Here is an 18,510-nt window from a genome sequence, read left to right as displayed (position 1 = left end):
GCAGTTTCATTCCTACTCACCCCCTGCAATAACCTGGGGCTTGTTCACAAGAGCTCTCAAGCACAGTTTTTAAGTCCAAGGAACTACCACTCCTGAACTGGGTCCAGCCTTTGGCTTTATTGTGGAAAGCTGGCAGACAGAATATTTCTCCCCAGTCCTTCCAACTGTTCACAACTGCACTGTTCCACTTATGGCATCCTTAAATAAAAATGTCTGGAGGGCAAGTTGAGGTTGGAGGAAGGATCATGCTGGAGCAGCTCCGGCTACATGCAGATCTCTCATCTTAAGGAAACCAAGGCAGAACAGAAGGATGTTGGGGTGGGGGATTCTGAACATCCTGACTCACAGGTTGGCAGCCAGGAGAGGAGGAATGGCAGAGGGGGCAGAGCACTGATGTTCTGAGGTACTGAAATGGCTCATGGGATGCTGGGCACTGACTTGTGCTAAGTGTAGTGCGCATGATGGTCAGGGCCATGCAAGGGAATATGGCCTGATGTGGGCAAGGAGAATACCAGAGACTTTGTAAGGGGTCCTGTGTTCAGCTCTCAACTGTGTTGGACACTGCAGAATAGGTGCTGAGCATTTGCTTGCAATGGAAATCACTACAATTAAATCATGGCTTCTCAGACCTACCCATCTGACAATTGGGCACAGCAGTGTGGCTGTCCCAGCAAACAAGAAGACCACAAGTCACAGGGATGCTGTATAAATGAGGTGAGGGAGCAGAAGGACAGGGCAGGCTGGTTGTCTCTACAGAAGTTACATGACAAAGCCATAAAGGCTGGTCCATCCAAAAGCTGCAGTCATTACCAAATAAAGCATCCACAGTGACACTCCCAGCCATGACCTCCTTGTGTGTTTGGTGGGGATTCAATGCTCCAAATCAATCTTCACACTGCGAAAATCATTCCCCTGCCCTTTCAAAACTGGAACAACACTGTCACAAAATGAGAGTGGTGGCTGGAAAAACCCATTCTATGGCCAGCTCCCAGAAAAACTCTTCTGGCTCTGGGGTCACAACTGTCAAGGGCCTCTGAATGCCAGTGAGAGAAGCTAGAGCGAAATCCTGGCCTTTCTAAAGCCAATAGGAGATCTAAGCTTTCACAGAGCAAGGAGTTCAGATCCATGTTTTAGTCACCACCCCTTGTGTCAACAGGATCTGGAGATGATTTTCATTTCATCCAGCAAACCAAAGTTACAGAGCCAGATGCAATAACTAAAGTACCCACATTAAAAGGTATATTCTGAAACTGTCAGCTCTCCATGTAAACAGATTAGGAGCTGGCCATGACATACCAGAACACTTTATCTGAAACACTAACTATGGGTTGAAGCAGTTTCAAAATTTCCTATCAGAACCCAACTCCATCAAGCCTTTGAACACCATGATTGGAAAATGTATGGTACAACTGAGTCATTTGGTGTCAAAGGATGACTAATCCTTAAAATTTATGAAAACAAACAGTAATTAAGACACCTCCATCATCAGAGACAAAGAAAGGGACCCAGCAATCACAAAACAGCTCTCAGATCTGTCATGCTTATTACAGCTGTTAGAATAAACCAGTCTCATTGAAAATTACACGCAACAAAAATAAACTGTAATCAAGCTTTTAAAAGTCTGTCCTGGTTTCGCCTGTTTTACAAACTGAAAGATATACGCAGTTCCTGTGGCTATTTGGTATTAAACAACAGTTAAAAAAACAGAAACTTTGTGGGGGATCATAATGAATTTATGCAGCAATTTGAAGCTGGCTTTTAGCGTTGTAGTTAAAATACAATCCAGCACACGTTCCACTGCCCTACTTCACGCTACACAAGTTAAAGGAATTTCATTTTGTAGATGTTGCAAATACTGGAAGTGAAGCAGCACAAACCAGATAAGCTGCTGTGTCTGTGTCACCTGTTAACACCTGCTGCCACACACAGTGCTGATCTACAGCGATGAAGGCTGCAGGTCACATTTTCAGTGGGTATAAACAGGGCTAGCTGTGCCAACAGCATGGGATTTGGCCTTATGTGCAAATTCAAAGTTTTTTTCTTCTTTGTATTTTTCTCCCTGGCATTCATATTGTAAAGTTGCTCAAGTGTATTACACAGAACTTTGAGGTGGTCAGTCCTCGACAAATCAACAAGCTCCTTTTACTTGTCTCTAATGTAACAAAAATAAAAATCCTCAAGCCCTCCAGATCCAGAAAATATCACTACATAAAAACTCTTTGAGAGCAAGACAGTGAAATAAGTGATTAGCTTCTCAAATGGTATATAATCAGTGACACCACACTTGCATCAGTGTAGATTCTAGATCTACATCCTGCAGTACAGTGTGGTGGCTAAGTAAAAACGAAAATACAATCTGATAAAAATATGCGGGCTAATGGAAACATCATGGGAACACTTTTTTTTACTGATTCTCCAGGAGAGATGAAATCAGGGATTAATAGCAGGGGGGGAAAAAAGCAAGACTGTAAGTAGAAATGTCCAGAACACCTCCAGCATGAAGCTAAACTTTATCATGGGCAGGAGCTTGCAAAAGAAGTGTCAGCAGAGACAATTCCTCATAACAGCAGAACTCATGTGCTGATACTTAAATACTGGATGGAAACAAGCCCAAAAAGCAACTGAATGAGGATACTTCTTGGAATCATCTATTGCTTCCATATTAAAATAATCGTGTGCTGATACAATGGAGGGAAAGCCTGTCTGTGAGGAAGATGTGAGTCAAGAGAGACTAAAGGACTGGGAAGGCATCAGGAGCCTTCAGGGCCTGGCAAGTCAGTGCTGCAGGGACAGGAGGGCAGGAATGGATCTGTGAGGTCCCTGTGTCCCTGAGCAGAGCAGCCAGACCCTGCCAGGCTGACAGGGCTTCCCATGCTCCAAGGGCACCTCGCTGCTTTTCCGCCTTCACCTCTGTCAGGGTTCCCTTTGTTTCTCCTTTTCCTAAACTGACCTTTGATACCTGGTCCTGCCTGCAATTGCAGTTAAGCCACAGCTCAATCCAAGTGCTGCTTATCCCAATGGCAGAAGAAAAAGGTTATTGAACCTGCAAATGTGACATACAGCCATTTCACCTGTACACCCCATGTGTTCTGCAAGGCCTTTTCAACCCTCTCTGAGGCTGGGTAGCTCTGCTGAACAGCTCATCCTGAACTACTAATTCAAAATTAGTCGTATAGGCAGGATTTGCTCCAGAATACTAATGATTTTCTGCTTCTCTGACCAAACTCACCAAGAACAACACCATGCTGAAAAAGCCTCTTGGGAAGACTCTTGTTCAGAACCCCCCAAATAAATTATAGTCTGGTACTTGGTAAGTACTGAACTCACTGGACAGAGGCAACAGGATCTGCAGATATTACTGAAATGCTTTTGAACACAGAGGAGAAAATCTCTCTGAAACAGACACCAACACCCCTAACCACCCCTAACTCCCCCATCCTTGTTCAGCATTGCTCTATGAGGAGAGAAATGGAATCCTTTCCCTCCCATCAAAGAGCAGCTCCCATCCAGCCTCTCCATCCCAGTCTGAGTTCTGCAAGGCTGTGCATGTGCAGTTTGCTGAACAGAGATGTCTTTAGGACCAGAGCTCTCATGGGCTCACTGTCACCAGGCAGGGCAAACCCACCTTGCACTAATGAAACCCACCCTGTGAAAGGGAAACCTCACAAGAGCCATTTCAGGGAAGCTGATCCACCAAACTCCCTGGCTTGGAGCCTCCCCACAGCTTCAGTTCCACATAAATGGTATTTCACTGATGAGAGCTCAGTGAAGACGAAAAAAGGAAATCCCTGAACCCTCCAGCCTTTGAATCATGTCCCAGGAATGAAATGCCCCAACACAAGCACCTCCACTGCTCCTCCCACCCTGCCCCAGCTGTCTCTTAACCTTGACTACAGTGGCCCTCAGTGAGACAAAGAAAACACCCTTTGCTTTGGCCTGTTGGATGATGCAAACCCACTTGCTGACCTTTCTGGATGAACATTTTTCTAGTGTGAATGGGCCAGCTATGATCTCACTACCTTGTCAATGAGGAGGAAGCGGGGAAAGCCTTTTCAATGTTCCATCAAAAGAGAGCTTTTATGCAGTCTGACATCAGGGGAAAACACAAGCTGGCTTTCCAATGCACTGCAGCTGAGAAGGCTCTCCAAAACCGCTCCCACCTTTCCAGGGACCCTCGCTCTGAGCCAGCTACTTAATGGCATGAGCAGACATTCAGCTCTAAACTTAGGATTGGCAAAAGGCTCAGAAAACCATCAATTACATCAAAGCTACAAGGGGATCTGACTCTGGAGGGCATAAATATGGATTCTGTTCTAAGAGTTCTGGTGTTACAGTGGGGTCAGCCTACAACCTTTACAATGAACATCCTGTTCCTGCTTGACCTCTTGTCCTTTTTTTCCCCTGCTACTTAATGACTGTTTGGAGCAGTCTTGGAGCTTGGAAAAAAAAAATGTCCTCCAAAGCTGGCTGACGTATATTGATATTGCTGGTGGCAATATATTTACACAGCCACGAAAAGCAGCTGCTCAGCTGAGCCTACTTTTAGCTTGTGCCCTACTAAAATGAATGCAAATCTAAAAGCACTACAAGGGGCTGAGAGACTAAAATTCCTTCAACATGGTGGTGTGCTGGGGAAGCAGCCCCAGCAGTGCCATCCTGCAAAACTGCTGCCAGGAGTTTGAGTCTCTATCTCATCTGTCATCTGCCCCATCCCTCAGGGCCAGGAGAGAAGCACAATCTCACAATATTGTTCAATATCACACACAGGTACAAACAGCAAGTTCATCACACATGTCTCAGCTCATTGCTAAGCACATCCAGCTGCTCTGTACATGTTTGCTGCTACACAAAATCAAGGGGAAGCTGCATCAAACCCAAAGGCAACAGCACTAAATATCACAGCCCTGAGGCACTTTGCTGTTTAGCTCCTATTCAGAGAGGTTTACAATTGTAGTTCTTCAATCTCCCCACTTTGTTCTCAGCCCTCAAGTAATTATTGACCCCAATTTTTATATAATTTTTAATTGTTTCTGCAAAGCGTATCCCACAAAGGCAAGGCAGCAAGCAAGTGTAAAGCATGATTATTTTTGGGAACACTGAGGGAATCTCATATGTTTCTCCAGCGTATTTGGATACAAAAACATTGCTCTCAGATGTTCAGAAACAGAAAAGAAAAAGAAATCCTGCCCAGACACGTCTGCATGTATGAAAAACAGTGTATGAAAAACAATGAAATGGCTTAGGTGCCTTATTTTTGTTTTAGGATGTACAGCACTAAGTGAACAGCACTTTTCTCAAGAAATCCATTGCAAGTGCAGCAATCAGTGTGTTGTGCTGAGCAATTTTACATTCAAGAATGTGGTGGGGTTTATTTTAATTCTGCTTTTAAGAAATTCAGGGCAACAACAACTCAGAGTCTTCACAATATGAATGCTAAGTGTAAGTCTAATCTCCTACACACAGATGTAGATCAACAGCACTTGTTTAAATACTGATAAAAATTAGAACACAGTGAAGCCAAATGAACATAAATATTTCACGTAATATTTACTGGAAAGTTGCAATAGGGATTTTGTCTAATGAGTAAATACAGCATGAAGCTGTTGAGTCTTCTATCCCTGGGGTAAGATAATTTGAAACACATTTTTTCAGATCAAAAGTGTTATGTTGTCAAATATAAAAGCCCAATTTAGGCTGCATAATATTTAATTAAGAAAACAGCATTCCATACTGTGATTTATTTATTTTTTTAAGTCCAATGCCCCTTGAGTCATTTTATCTTCTTAACTTTAAGATCTGTACTGCGCGAGATCATGGGAAAGGCACGATCAACTTTATTTTCATTGCCAAAAAAAAAAAAAAAACCCAAGGAAAAAAGACAAAACCTAAAGGGAATCCTGTGAAAACCAAATCCAAACCCAAGATTTCCAAATGACCATGTAACTTGAAAAGGCCATAAGCGGAGAGGGGCGTTCTATGCAAGGATGGACAGCAGAGATTTGGGTCACACAGGCAGAGGGGTAAGGGGAGTTTCCAGGCTGCAGAGGAGCCAGGGAGGGCCCTGCAGCCCCTGCTCACCTTGACACTCCTGTGGTGTATCCGGGAGGGCTGGCACTTGACGCTGCTGGTGTTGCAGCAGCCGGTGCAGCGCTTCACCTCCACGCAGGGCGGCCATATCAGGAAGTTGGCCGAGGTGGGGTCGATCTGGCTCCGAGGTATCTCGTAGATCACCGTCCGCGTCTTGCACACCGCCGGGATGGCCTCCTCTGCGGGCACAGGAGAGTCAGAGCCCCAGGTGAGCGCCCATGGGGATGAGGTACACGTGGGGTCACTGCTCCCAGTCCCCACTGGTGACTGGTGAGCCAGCGCTGAGCGCTGTGTGCTCACAGCTGAGCTGTGCTCTTACCCTGGGGACAAGCCTGACTCGCTCCCAAAGCCCAGCCCTGCAATGAGGGTTTGCAGTGGCCTGGCTCCCGACACAGCTTGGAGCACATGCCATGAGATAAGGCAATCCTGGCTCTGGAAGTGACAGAAAGCCAGAAGCTCCTCCACATTCAATGACCCCCTAGTGCAGAGTGACTGTGACCCCTCAGAGTCACTGTGCAACAGCAGCTGCTGCTTTCCAGCACCTCTTCACACAAATACCATCACACCTAGCAAACACCACCTCAGAAGTCAAACTGAGGATTATCTGTATCATACCTAATTTGCACAACTAAGAAACAACCTGCACCAGCTTGAAACTTTCAAGACTTGGGTTTCCACTTCCAGAACTTTAACATCCCCACATCAGGGAGTCTGGTTTATCCACCATTCCAAAGGGCAACTACTATTTTTCCTGCAACCATCAAAGCTTTGTAGATGGTGGGTTTTCTTTAATTTGTTATTTCTTGAATGATGCAAAACCACCAGAGCAGCATGATGGAAAAACCTGCAGCTAAACCAATATCCTGGAGGGCTCAGGTAAGGTGAGCTTGTTCAGGATTATAGAGAGTAGCTCTGTACTACTGTGTGATGTTGCCATGATCCAAACCATTTATCATCATCAACCTAGGAACTGTTTAAGAAGTCACACTGATATTTCAAAACAGTCCAGAAAAAAATAGCAATTTCAGGGACAAGTTGTTTGCTGATAAGTTCTCCAAAGACAGCTGGGATTTTTTTTTTTTTTTGCCTTACAGTGGAAGCTTGTGATAGCTTTGGGTTAGATGTGTCAGGGAACTGGAACACTGCCTGCACTTCTTCACTTAGTTCTTAAGTACAAGAAGCTCAGGCCTAGCCTGTGCCTGCAACATGGAAATCTAGGCTTAGCTTTGAAAGATGCATCTCAATAGACTAAACAGCGTGAAAATCCTTACACTCAGCCCCCAGTGCCATGAACTCAAGAAAATTAACAGATGCAATCCTGCAAGATAGCTGGCAACTCCCACAAGGTACTGAGCACACCCAGTTCCCAGTGCCTGTGGTGGGGAGGCACCCAGCACCTTGCAGGGTGAGGCGCCAACGTCGCCGGCTGCTCCAGCACCGCTGCTCTCCCCAGGCAGCCAAGGCGCTGCCAACTCACACTGCAAATCCCTGCTGACAGCAAGCTGGGCTGGCTCTGCCTGCCACCACAGCTCCAAGGACAAACACGCTGAATTACCCACCAGGGATAGCACCAGCGATGTTTTCCACAGGCCAGTGGAATGGTGGAACACTCACAGCTAATCAGATGAACAAGCACTGCACATAAATCCTATTCTCATGCCCCTTTTTTAATTCATATTTGGGATTTTTTGCATCCTCATCACCATTAATAAGGATAAAATCCCCTGTAAACATGCCTGCTGCCCTACACAGTGATGGAAATCAATGCCCCAGCGTTTCCATCAATGGCTTTTAATTTTTGGGATAAACTGTATTTTTCTTGTGAATAAAGAGTCAAGCTGTTTCCTTTTGTGGAGCTTCTGTACTGAAAACTCTACCAACTGTTGATGTTTTTTAAAGCACACTGCTGTAGTTGTTCCCCACACTATGAATTATACATTGAATATCACAACATTTTCTAACCAAGGTCTAGCTTTCCAACATGCTGCAACAAGAAAGTGAATGTAAAGAATTTGTGCATGTCTGTCTCCTATAGACATCCTCCAGAAGACAGCTTCTCAGGCAATGGCTCGTTTTGTGCAAAAAGAAAAGCAGAAGCTAGAAATGGCCCTTTTTTCCCTTTGTGCATGTCACATTTTTCCAGTGAAATGTCCTGCTTGGCTGACCAAAGGCACCCCCTCTGCTTTCACTCCCAAAGTACAAATAGCTTGTTTCTTACCAATGCTTCTTTTTCTGCGAATGGGCACAGGACGGTTCTCTTGCACATGTTTAGCAGAATGAACACTGTAAGATCTCAAGTTTGTTTCTGAAACATCATCATATCCTAGAACAGGAAACAAAATGTTAAACCTCAGGTATGTTATGCGCACCAATGTCACTACAGTGCTGTTCCACAGGTACAAACCTGTGCTGTTCACAGGCACAAGACCAAATCCTGCTACAATCACTCTAATGTAACCCCTGTTAATGCAATTGCAAGGGCATAAGGCAGGGAGTAAAGACACAGACATTGAATATCATGTATAAGCATGCACAATTTAATTCCAATATCCATTTTACTGAAAGCCCCCAGAAAGAGTGCACACACTGTGGCACAGAACCATATCTAAAGTAAAACAGTTGCATTTTTATGTGAAAAGCATAATACAGCTTTTCTTACTGGAAAGGTGTAGAAATAGGAACAATATTCCTGCATGTGTAATGTTTCTTACAAACATTTTGAAGTTCTGGTATGAGGCAACAGTAGAAAATATGGTATTAGACCCAACAGCAACAATGCTGCCTCTGTAAATTTTCTGTTGCTTGGTTTTTCAGGGCAGTACTAGGGCAGAATCAAAAGCAAAAAGTAACTAGCATGGGTTTCCTTTTAGCCTCTCTGTTGCAGAACAAATCCCCTGTGAAGTATCCTAACCTTTGGAGGGGCATCTGAAGCTACTGCAAACTCTGGGACTGCATCCAGGCTTGTCTTGTTCCCTAAATAAGCCTACCACATGGGTTAAAGGGCCATGAGAAAAAGCAAAGATGGAAAACTTGGCATTTCATTTATCATAAAAAACAACAAAATAACTGCTCCAACTATTTGGGTTTGTTAAGTGAAGCAGTTCAGGTCGTGTCCCATGCCGTGGGGTCTGAAAACCACAAGCACAGTCTGCAAACGGGGGATGAGGAAGAAGGAACCAAACAGAGAACTGCACACAGACCCCAGGACACCCAAACTAAGGGGTTTAGCACTCTGCTGCTTGGAGTGTCCTCTGGAACATCACTGCAGAGTTTCAAGGTTTCACTGCTGGCTCCTAAGAAAACTGTGACATGCTCTAAAAAAAAGCAAAAGGGTATTACACAGTACTCAATTACCCTCTCTGCAAGCTACCAGCACCCTACACTCCCATCTTCTGCACTGTCACACTCCCTGCTTCCAGTTTGTTCTGTACACACAGCTGTCTGTCTCTGGAACGTGTTTTAATCTCAGCTTTATTAGTAACCCACATCATAAGGCTCTGCTCCACAAAACAACCAACTCCTTTTCTCCTCCCTCCAAGAAATTGTGCCCTAAGGAACATGCAGCTTGTGAAATCACCTGTACAGCCAGGTGAGGCAGGAAGACAGATGGATCTTCAGCACCTTAGAAAAAGTTCTGCATCCCAGGGTTTATCATTACTTCTTGGAAAATACTACTGTAAGTAGCTGAGAGAAAATAAAATCGGAGGTCCAAGAGGTAGTGCCAGGATCATCCACTGGTTCTGCCTATTCTCCTTTATCAGCTGAACAGATCCTTGTATGAAATTAGTCATTAGTCTCAATTTATCCAAAGAAATTGGCTCCTAGTTCCTATCTATGGTACTTGTTTCCCCTAGATTTCAATGGGAAATTTTGGAACCTGACTAATTAGCTGGTACTGGGCCTTATTTGCAGTCCCAGTCCAGTAATGTAACACAGCAATGACTAAAGGGTATTATTTCTGCTTTTATTGCACCCCATACTCCAGAAAACTCATCAGTGGTATAAATAAAATGGCTTGCCAGAGATCCCACAGGAAGTTTGCAACTGAGCTGGGGAGCGGAGCCAGGTCTCCCACATCCCATTCCAATGGCACCAGGCCATCCACCTGATCCCAAATGGTGTTATGCAAAATGAGGATCCGTTCTGATGTGCCTCCAGCCCTCTTCTGTTTCCTAGCACTCAGCCACCCAACACCTTAATACTGACCTCCTTTTTGGCAGCTTCAAGTTGTCACAACCTCTCCCTCAATTTGAGGCAATGAAGTGATACTTGAAAGCAGCATGAATTCTGCTCAGCCTGAGATCCAAACTAGTCTGGGAGCAAGAAGCATGTCCGTGCACAAGCAAACAGTGTTTAAAAGGAGATTAAACACAAAAGTAATGCCTCTAATCCCAACTGCTTGGTGGGCACAGGCATCAGGCTGGAAAGGGAAGCTGGCAGGGCTGCCAGCACTACAGCAGGGCTGGGCCATGGCTCCTAATCCCACACTCAGCAGTGCTGGCACAGCTCCCTCCTAGCATGAAGGATCCTCCTTGAAAGAAGCTGGTAAGAACCAAAGGACTGGTATGATCAGCTAACCAGTGTGTTAAGTCATGTGCTTACACATAACTGCTCAACTCAGCTGCTATCAGCCTTTTTCCATCACATATTTTAAAGCAAAATGACACCTCAAAGGGTTGTGTTGCTTATAAGATGATTTCTAAGGTGATGAAGGCCTCTGGCCTATGCTGTACCTCACTGTCTCACTACATATCTTAAGCATGTACAGCAGTTCCTAAGTTCATGTCTCTCTGTGAGGGTTGCAAAAAGAAATCAACACAGCTAGCTCAGCAGAACAAGCTCCAGTCAAACCTCAATGTGTTATCTAAAACAAATTGTATTATTATTTCTACCAACACATCATCCAAGTTTGGTTTAATAAACAGAATCATGGGCCATGGCTGGAGCCAGAAGACACTACAATGCTGAAGGCATTTAAGTGTCCCCCCTGATTCCCACAGGCATTTGGAAGGAATTCCATTTCCCAGTGGAGTCAATGGGAAAATCAATGCACTTCAAGCAATGTTTAAGTCAACAGGAGTCTTGCCCAAGCAGGAGTGAAAAATCACCAAGTCAGGTTTGAAACTCACACTTGGCTCTGAATGTGTGGCCAGAAGACTTCCTTTTCCTTTATTAAAACCATGATGCTACATTAAGGAAGAATGATACTTAATTTGTATCAGTCTTTCCCCCAATGTAATGAATTAGGTGCAGAGTAGCTCTTAGCAAAGGAAATGTGAATTTATGGGTTAGCACCTCACAAAATGAGGCTTGGAGCAGAAAGCCTAGAAATGGGTGGTTCTTAGTTTAGAACTCAAACACTGCTCATCACCAAGTGAAGATGGAGGATGCTGCACAGAGCCAGATTAGTGCAGCTTTCTTTTAATGTTTTAATAATAAAAAAATGTTTTCATGGCAGCCGATCAAGAAATTTCTCTGTAATCTTTTATGTACTGACAACATATCAATGATGGGCATAAAAACTCTTGCAATTAGCCTTGGTCAATCCATTAGTGTAGCTGAAATTGTTCTTTTTTGTCAGATTGGCAATTTTCCACTGGGTCATGGAATATAAATCACAGAGTTCCTGTGACATTCTGCCAATACATGATTACTCTTTTTACTCAAGAAGCATGTGGAAAGCATCCTAAGTTTACTGCTATTTTCTATTTATCAATTTATACTTTTGAATTTCCATCTTCTTACCGAACTATTTTAAGTGAGTACAACCCCCAACATATCCAGTCTTAATGCAAACCCTTCTAGATTGCACTTTGATACAAAGTACAGATCCAAGATTTCTAGAACCAACAGCAGCCGTTTAGGAAATTCTTATAATCTCATTTTTTTCAGGAATTCAATGTAAGGTACAATAACCTGAAATGGTCTGTCTCACAATCATTCCTAGAGCCAGAAAGCCCACGGCAACATCAGTTTGGTTTTTTGATCTTCTTTTTGGCTGATGCAAAATTTGCCCTTCTGACATCCAACTGCAGAGATAGATGTCTTTAAATTTTCAACTTTGATCTGTTAAAGGAAATATAAGTAGCAGCTCGCAAGATCCTGTTTTGTTTAGCTTGGTTTTGTTTTTTCCTTTACCTAGGTATGATCAACCAGCTATAAGGAAGGAGGAATATTCCCTCATCTGTCTACAGGCCACACATGGAAGATGCCTCTCTCTCTCTCTCTCATGATGCGTAAGAGGTGCAAGAGAAGCCAACACACTGCACTGTACCATCCTTCATGGAGCACCACACCAAAACCCACCAAGTCAAGAGCTCATTTTCCAAAAGACTGAGCTCTGCAGCAACCCAACACTTTCTCCATGGAAGTATACAGTTAATTTAGAACGTTTCTCCACTTAACAAAAGCTGCTCTGCTAGTTCTTAATCACAGGCCGTAAAATTCACATGGCCTAAGGTGACCCTGGTGGATGCCCTTAACCCGTGCAAAGAGAGAGGCACACTCAGCCCTGCCTCTCCCGAAGCAGGCAGATGACTTGGGGAAAAATCTGTTCCCAGCGGGAGGCAAGCATAATAGGTGATGAAATGAACTCTACCTCCCACAGGACAGATGGGAGAGGTGAAGCACGAGGAGGAAAAGCACGCTGCTGAGCCACAGAGAGCTGCACAAGCAGAGCGGAGGAAATGCCCCCGTTTGGGGGGTTTAGTCTGCTCGTAGTAAAACTGTACTCTGCACACTAGAGCTGCCTACTTCCTGGGACTGTGCATGCTTTCTCCTTTAAACGGGGTCAGACTCTGCTCTCCTTCATGCCAAGGCAATTCTGTCACTGCCTCTGGATCCCAATTGCAGCAAATTAATACAAGACCCTGTTTCCTGATAGGAATAGAGAATTTTCATGCTGCCTTTACCCTCTGAGTCGGACATGCAGAACTGGGCTCTCACAAACTGGCCTGGATTTTCTTTTTTGAATACAATGATAAGTTCCATGTTGGGTAGTGTTTTTCTTTAAGTAATATGCCAGATGGTCTGGGGGTGTGGTTTCTAATTTTATGAAGGGGGTTATCAGTCATCTCTGCGCTACAATATAGAGACCAAATCTGTCAGAATAGAAGAAAAACCTGCCCACTCTGACTTACAAAACTTACTTTTCCAATTAAAAATATATGTTTTGCATTGCAGGAGTGAAAATTACTGTTCTTCCTTCATTTTCCACAGATTCCGCCTTGTTACTCAGGAATATCAGACACTTTCTTCATGCATGCCTGATCCTGCAAACTCTTAGCCTACAAGATCATTCTTAATTCTCAAGTCCACCCACTGAGTTTAAACAGGGCTACTCACATGCAGAAGGACTGGCAATACCATGCACTAAAATGAGGGAGAGGATAGTCACTGGAGTGATTTTGTTCTAAGCCTCAGTTGAAACTGAGTACATGCTATAAAAGTGAAATATACCTACTGTACAAGCCCTCACTGAACTGGCTGTTCCCTAAAGGCAATTACAGCCCTAAGGAAATAAATTTCAGAAATATCACCTTACCAGGGACGACGAGAAAACATTTGATTTGCTAATTCAAGCTAATACTAAATATAGTAAACAGGCCTGATCCTGTTTACTGAGGAAAGCACAGCAATTTCAATACTCGATTAGTCACCCTGATAAGCCTTTAGTAAGAATTACTCACGACAGTAAAGTCTGCAGGACTGTGCCCAGGAAAAGCAACTGTGGGTAGTAAAGCAGGGTTACTCCATGAGAACCCAACCATGAGTAGCTCAGAGCACAGCTTAGCACACAGGCAAAAGCAGCACTCACATAAGCAAGAGCCGGGTGAAAGGCTGAATATTTTGGTTTTATTTTTTAATATTGTTTGAGTTCATGTCTTAAGGAATTACTGTTTCACAGTGAAATAGTAAAATATTTATGTCTCTTGTTTCTCTAATGGTCTCTAAACTGACAAATTGCAAGAAAACAGCAAAATGAAATGGGTAAACTTGTGGCTGACCTTCTCCATTTTTGGTCTTGCATCCTCCAGTTAATATTTGCCATGAGATAAATAATTATTTTCTGAAATAAATTTCTTTGCTACATCTACCCATTTATTCAGCTCCTGCCGTTGCCCCACTTGTCTGCCTGATTCACTTGCAACGGAGCCACGTGAACTTTTGCTCTCCTTCTAAGTGGTATTTAAAAATGAAGCATGTGCTTGTTACGCTGAGGTATTTGCAAAAATAACGTATTCTGGTAGCTACAGAACCCTGACTCAAAGGCAGGAGCAGTATGCACTATTTTAAAATGATAGCACTCAGATCCAGCCCTTCTGCAACAGCAGCCAACTCCACCAAGTTCACTGGGAAAAAGATTTTAGCAGTAGTGCACTTGTCTGGTCCAAAACAGCCTTCAGTGAACTGCACACCCCTTCCCAGTTGTGAAAGTTTCTTTAATTTTGGTGATAAACAACTGTGATGAAGCACTGCTCTTCAAAAATAGTAAACCAATGCCAATCTAGTAATTACTAATTAGCCTCTATGGTAAAGTGTTGTGCAAGACAGAAATACTCCCATTTTCAGTGTAATGGGAAAACATTTGCTCTCTAATCATGTGAAAATTGAAAGCTATGACTGTAAAATACGTTCCTAGTGCATTCCTGCTCGTTAATAGAGCACTGCACAAAAAGCAGAGAGTTAAACTCTAGAAGGATCCCACAACTCTGAATGAAGGTGATTGAACCTGGCACAGACTTTACAAAAATACACAGCATATGGTTTAAAAGGAGATGGCCCAGTACCAATGCAAGCAAGAACTCATTCATTTTTCTCCATGTTTGTGCTTCAGCAAGATGCAGGCTTCCCCAGGGCACATCAAAGGTGCCGGGGTTTATTCTTGCTCTCTACTGAGAGAAGAAATCACCAGGAACAAAGTGCATCAAGTGAAACCAAATGATAAGGAACCCGGCAATACCATGCTTCTAGATCAGATTTACTGCTGCAACGATCAGTTAAACTGCACGTTCTCACTACACCCATTTGCATGCCTAATGATGCAGAAAATAACCCTGCACTATTTTATTTTGAAAAAAAGAGGAAAAAAGTGTATTTTTGAGGGTAAGCTTCATATGCAAGTTTCTGTTTAAAATCAGTGCGGAACCGTTTTATTTTCCTTTTAATAAAGCCCAGCACTTGAAGAGACATTACTTCATTCATAAATATTGTTTCAAATATTTTAAATACCTCTAGGACAGTAGTTTAAAGATAACACAGCAACGCAAGACCAACAACAAACCTTACGGCAATTCTTCTCCGCTGCGAGACGGAGAGAGCTCTAAAAACACGGGGGGGGTCACAAGGTCCCTCTCCACCCTGAACCCCAGGAAGTTTCAATCCCCGATGGGCCCCTTGGCCGCCGCCTCGCTGTGACTCGCACCCGGGGCCGCCCGGCTCTCGGTGCGGTGCCCGCACGGGGGTCTCGGGCGAGGCGTGCGGGGAGCGCGGGGCGAGCGGGGCCTCCCCCCGGGGCGGCGGCGGCCGACGGCGCGGAAGGAAGGAGGACGGGACTAATTTACCTACGGAGTCAATCTCCAGGAGGCGCTGCAAGTCGCGGATGCTGTGGATCTCGCTGTGCGCCAGCCGCTCGATGAGCTCCTGCGGGATCTCGGCCTCCTTCAAAGACACACACACCGCGGGTCACCGCGCAGTCCCGCCCGCAGCGCCGGGCATCCGGCGCGCCGCGCCTCTGGGCTCGCTGGGGAGGGTGCGGGGTGTTTGCGAGACATGCGGGGATGAAGCAGGGGGAAAATCCACGCGCGCATCCCCCCACAGCGCTCCGCGGGGCGCCGGAGCGCTCCCGCCGCCCCCGCCTGCGCGCCCGCGGGGGCTGCGCGCCGCCCGCCCGACTGCGCCACGGCTCAGCGGGGCGGCAGCTCCGCACGGCCCCGCCTGGCAGCGTGTGCCCGGCAGCGCCGAGCGCCGAGCCCCGCCGGGCGGCTGGAGCACACCCCGGGCAGCCGCTGCCGGAGTTCGCCCGGGCGGGTGCCAAGTCCCCCGCGGGCGCGGGCTCCCCCGAGCCGGGCGGCAGGAGGAGGAGGAGGAGGAGAACCGCGTCCCACGGGGCGCCGCCATCCTACCAGCGCCCACGTCGCGGCTGCCGGTGCCAAGCAGACCGGGTCCCGGGAAAAGTTAGAGCCGCTGTGCAGCGCCGAGCACCGCGCTCGCCCCGGCCGGGACCACCTGTAGCAACCCCGGGACGCGGCTCCGCGCCCCCTCCGTCCCCTGCGGGCAGGCGGGCGGGAGAGCTCCCGACTGCTCCGGGGAAGATTCACAGAGCGGGGAGCGGCGTTTTGGGGCGCGGGGGATTCAGCCAAGTTCTGCCCGCGGCACTAGCGGTGCCCGCGGCCGCCGTGTGCAGCGCTGGGCGCCGCGGGGGCGGCCCGGCTCCGCGCACCCTCGGCTTCCGCACAGCCGCAGCCCGCTGGCACCCGCGGGGCGTGGATATTTTATCATATATTTATTATATATATATAATATATATTATATACATATTAATTCTTAAGGGCGGCCAGCAGCCCGGGCGCGGAATGCACGGTCATTCCCCTTCGCTTCTGCCATGCATGAAATGGCAACTTGCTGCCAGGCTCGGCCGCGCAGGGCTCGGGGCAGGGCAGCGCTCCCGGCGGGGCCGGGGCGCGGGGATGCCCGCGGAGCCCAGGTGGGCAGCCCGCTCCCTCCCCGCTGCCCTCCGCCGCGGATCGCCCCGACCCCCGGCTGCGCGGTGCCCCGGGGACCGGCAGCGCAGGAAGCCGCTCTCACCTACCTCGCAGAAGGTAAAGGACAGGTACCCAAAACCTATCAGCAAAACGCAAGCCCAGGTCCTCATCGCGGTCTAGTGCACTTTAGACACGGAGGGAAGGCAACGCTGATGGAGAGGGGCTGCAGGCCGGCTCCTGCCGCGCAGGAATTCAGTACCATCCCTCAGGGGAAAGGCAGCGGGGTGGCTCGGGGGTCCTCCGCATCCAGGGTAGGTCGGGGCTGCCCGGGGCGGCGGTGGCTTAATGACGGCGCGGCCGCTGTTTGTACGTTCCCCTCGCTACGGGAGCGTGGCTGCTCTCCCTTCTGCCGCTCTCGCTCGCTCCTCTTGGCTCTTAGGACTAGACCAGCCGGTACTTCTGCATATTTGCTTAGATCAGACCAAAGTGAAACCCAAGGAGTCGATCCGGAGCGCAGCCGAAACGCCCATCACCTGTCTGGGGCGGCTGCCCCCCTCGCGCGGGCGGCGCTGGGGCCGCCTCCCCCCGCCGCGGCCGCCGCTCCGCGCCGCGCCGGGACCGCGGGGCTGCGCTCTCCGCCGAGGGCCGGCCCCCCCCGCCGTGCCTGCCCTCCACACCCGGCCCCTCCGCGGAGAGGGGAAAAATCAAAAATCTTTATTGATAAGGAGAGAAATGTTTCTCTTGCCGAGAATGGTCCCGCTTCCCTCCCCGGCTGGGGCGAGGTCAAAAAATAATAATTAATTAGGAATAATAGCAGGGACAAATCGGAGCGGTATTGCAGGATCTCGCGGGCTGCCTTGGTGCAGTTCCTGCTCCACTTTGCACGGGAGAAAAAGACGGGAGGAGGAGGAGGAAGGAGGGGAAAAAAAATATATATATATGCAAGAAGGTTTAAATCCCAAGGGGATCGGAGACGAACTGCAACTCCAGGCAGAGGGAGGGTCGGGGCTCGCTCCGGAGCGGTGGCCGGTCTGGAGCGTGGCCCCGGCGAGGAGCAGCATATACCGCTCCCGCCCTGCCGTGCGCCGCCCCCGCCCCTCCTCCCGGGTACTCCCGGCACCAGACCCACCAACAACAAGTCGTGGGGGTGCCGGCAGCTGCGGCGCCTGCTCCGGGGCCAGGGGCTCTGCCCACTGAGAGGGGAAAACAAGGAGTCGGCGGCGGGCAGGGGTCGGGGGGAGCGGGGCAGCCCCTGCCGCCGGCCCTCTGCGGCACCGGGCGGAGGGGCGGGCGCTGCTGCGCAGCAGCCGCCGTGTAACCTGGCGGGCTCGGCCGTGTGCTTTGCCTTTACATAAGGCAGAGCGGATCGCCATGGCCACGGCGCGATCGTGTGTGCGTGTGTGTGTGTGCTTTCTTATCGTTGTTATTCTATTTTAGCGGGGGGGGCCTTGCCTTTTGCAGAAGGGGAGGGGCAGAGCGGCGGAGGGTTGTGGTGTGCGGCTTTTAACGTTGCTGTTGCGGCGCAGCCTTCATTGCGAAGGACAACACACACGCGCAGCCTTGAGGAATACAAAAGCACCCCCAAACTGCACGAGAGGCAGGGGGGGCGGTGCGGGCGGGGGGCAGCGGAGCCCTCCGCCCTGCGGCACCCGGCTGCGGCATGCGCGGGCGCGGGGCTCCCCGCCGCGGCCGCGGGCACGCCGCGCCCCGGGGCTCCGCC

The 18,510-nt window shown here is 47.9% G+C and overlaps 1 protein-coding gene across 7 annotated transcripts in view; it reads right to left on the bottom strand.

Annotated features, from left to right (window-relative positions):
* Positions 1–17,803, bottom strand: part of PDGFA (platelet derived growth factor subunit A) — a 36,161-nt gene extending 18,358 nt beyond the window's left edge. For all 7 annotated transcript variants that reach the window (XR_009419612.1, XR_009419613.1, XM_059484070.1 and 4 more), the window contains exons 1-4: positions 16,898–17,803; positions 15,651–15,747; positions 8,306–8,410; positions 6,079–6,266 (exon numbers count right to left, since the gene is read on the bottom strand). Coding sequence is in view for 5 of the 7 variants with exons in the window: in XM_059484070.1 (XP_059340053.1) it covers positions 6,079–6,266; positions 8,306–8,410; positions 15,651–15,747; positions 16,898–16,960 (453 nt within the window). In the remaining 2 variants the exon portion in view is untranslated. The remainder of the gene's footprint in view (positions 1–6,078; positions 6,267–8,305; positions 8,411–15,650; positions 15,748–16,897) is intronic.
* Between the last annotated feature and the right edge of the window lie 707 nt (positions 17,804–18,510).

Source organism: Ammospiza nelsoni, chromosome 17, assembly GCF_027579445.1.
Source record: "Ammospiza nelsoni isolate bAmmNel1 chromosome 17, bAmmNel1.pri, whole genome shotgun sequence".
NCBI classification, from domain to species: domain Eukaryota; kingdom Metazoa; phylum Chordata; class Aves; order Passeriformes; family Passerellidae; genus Ammospiza; species Ammospiza nelsoni.
The sequence above is the reverse complement of the archived record's forward strand: the minus strand, read 5'-3'. Positions and strand labels throughout refer to the sequence as shown.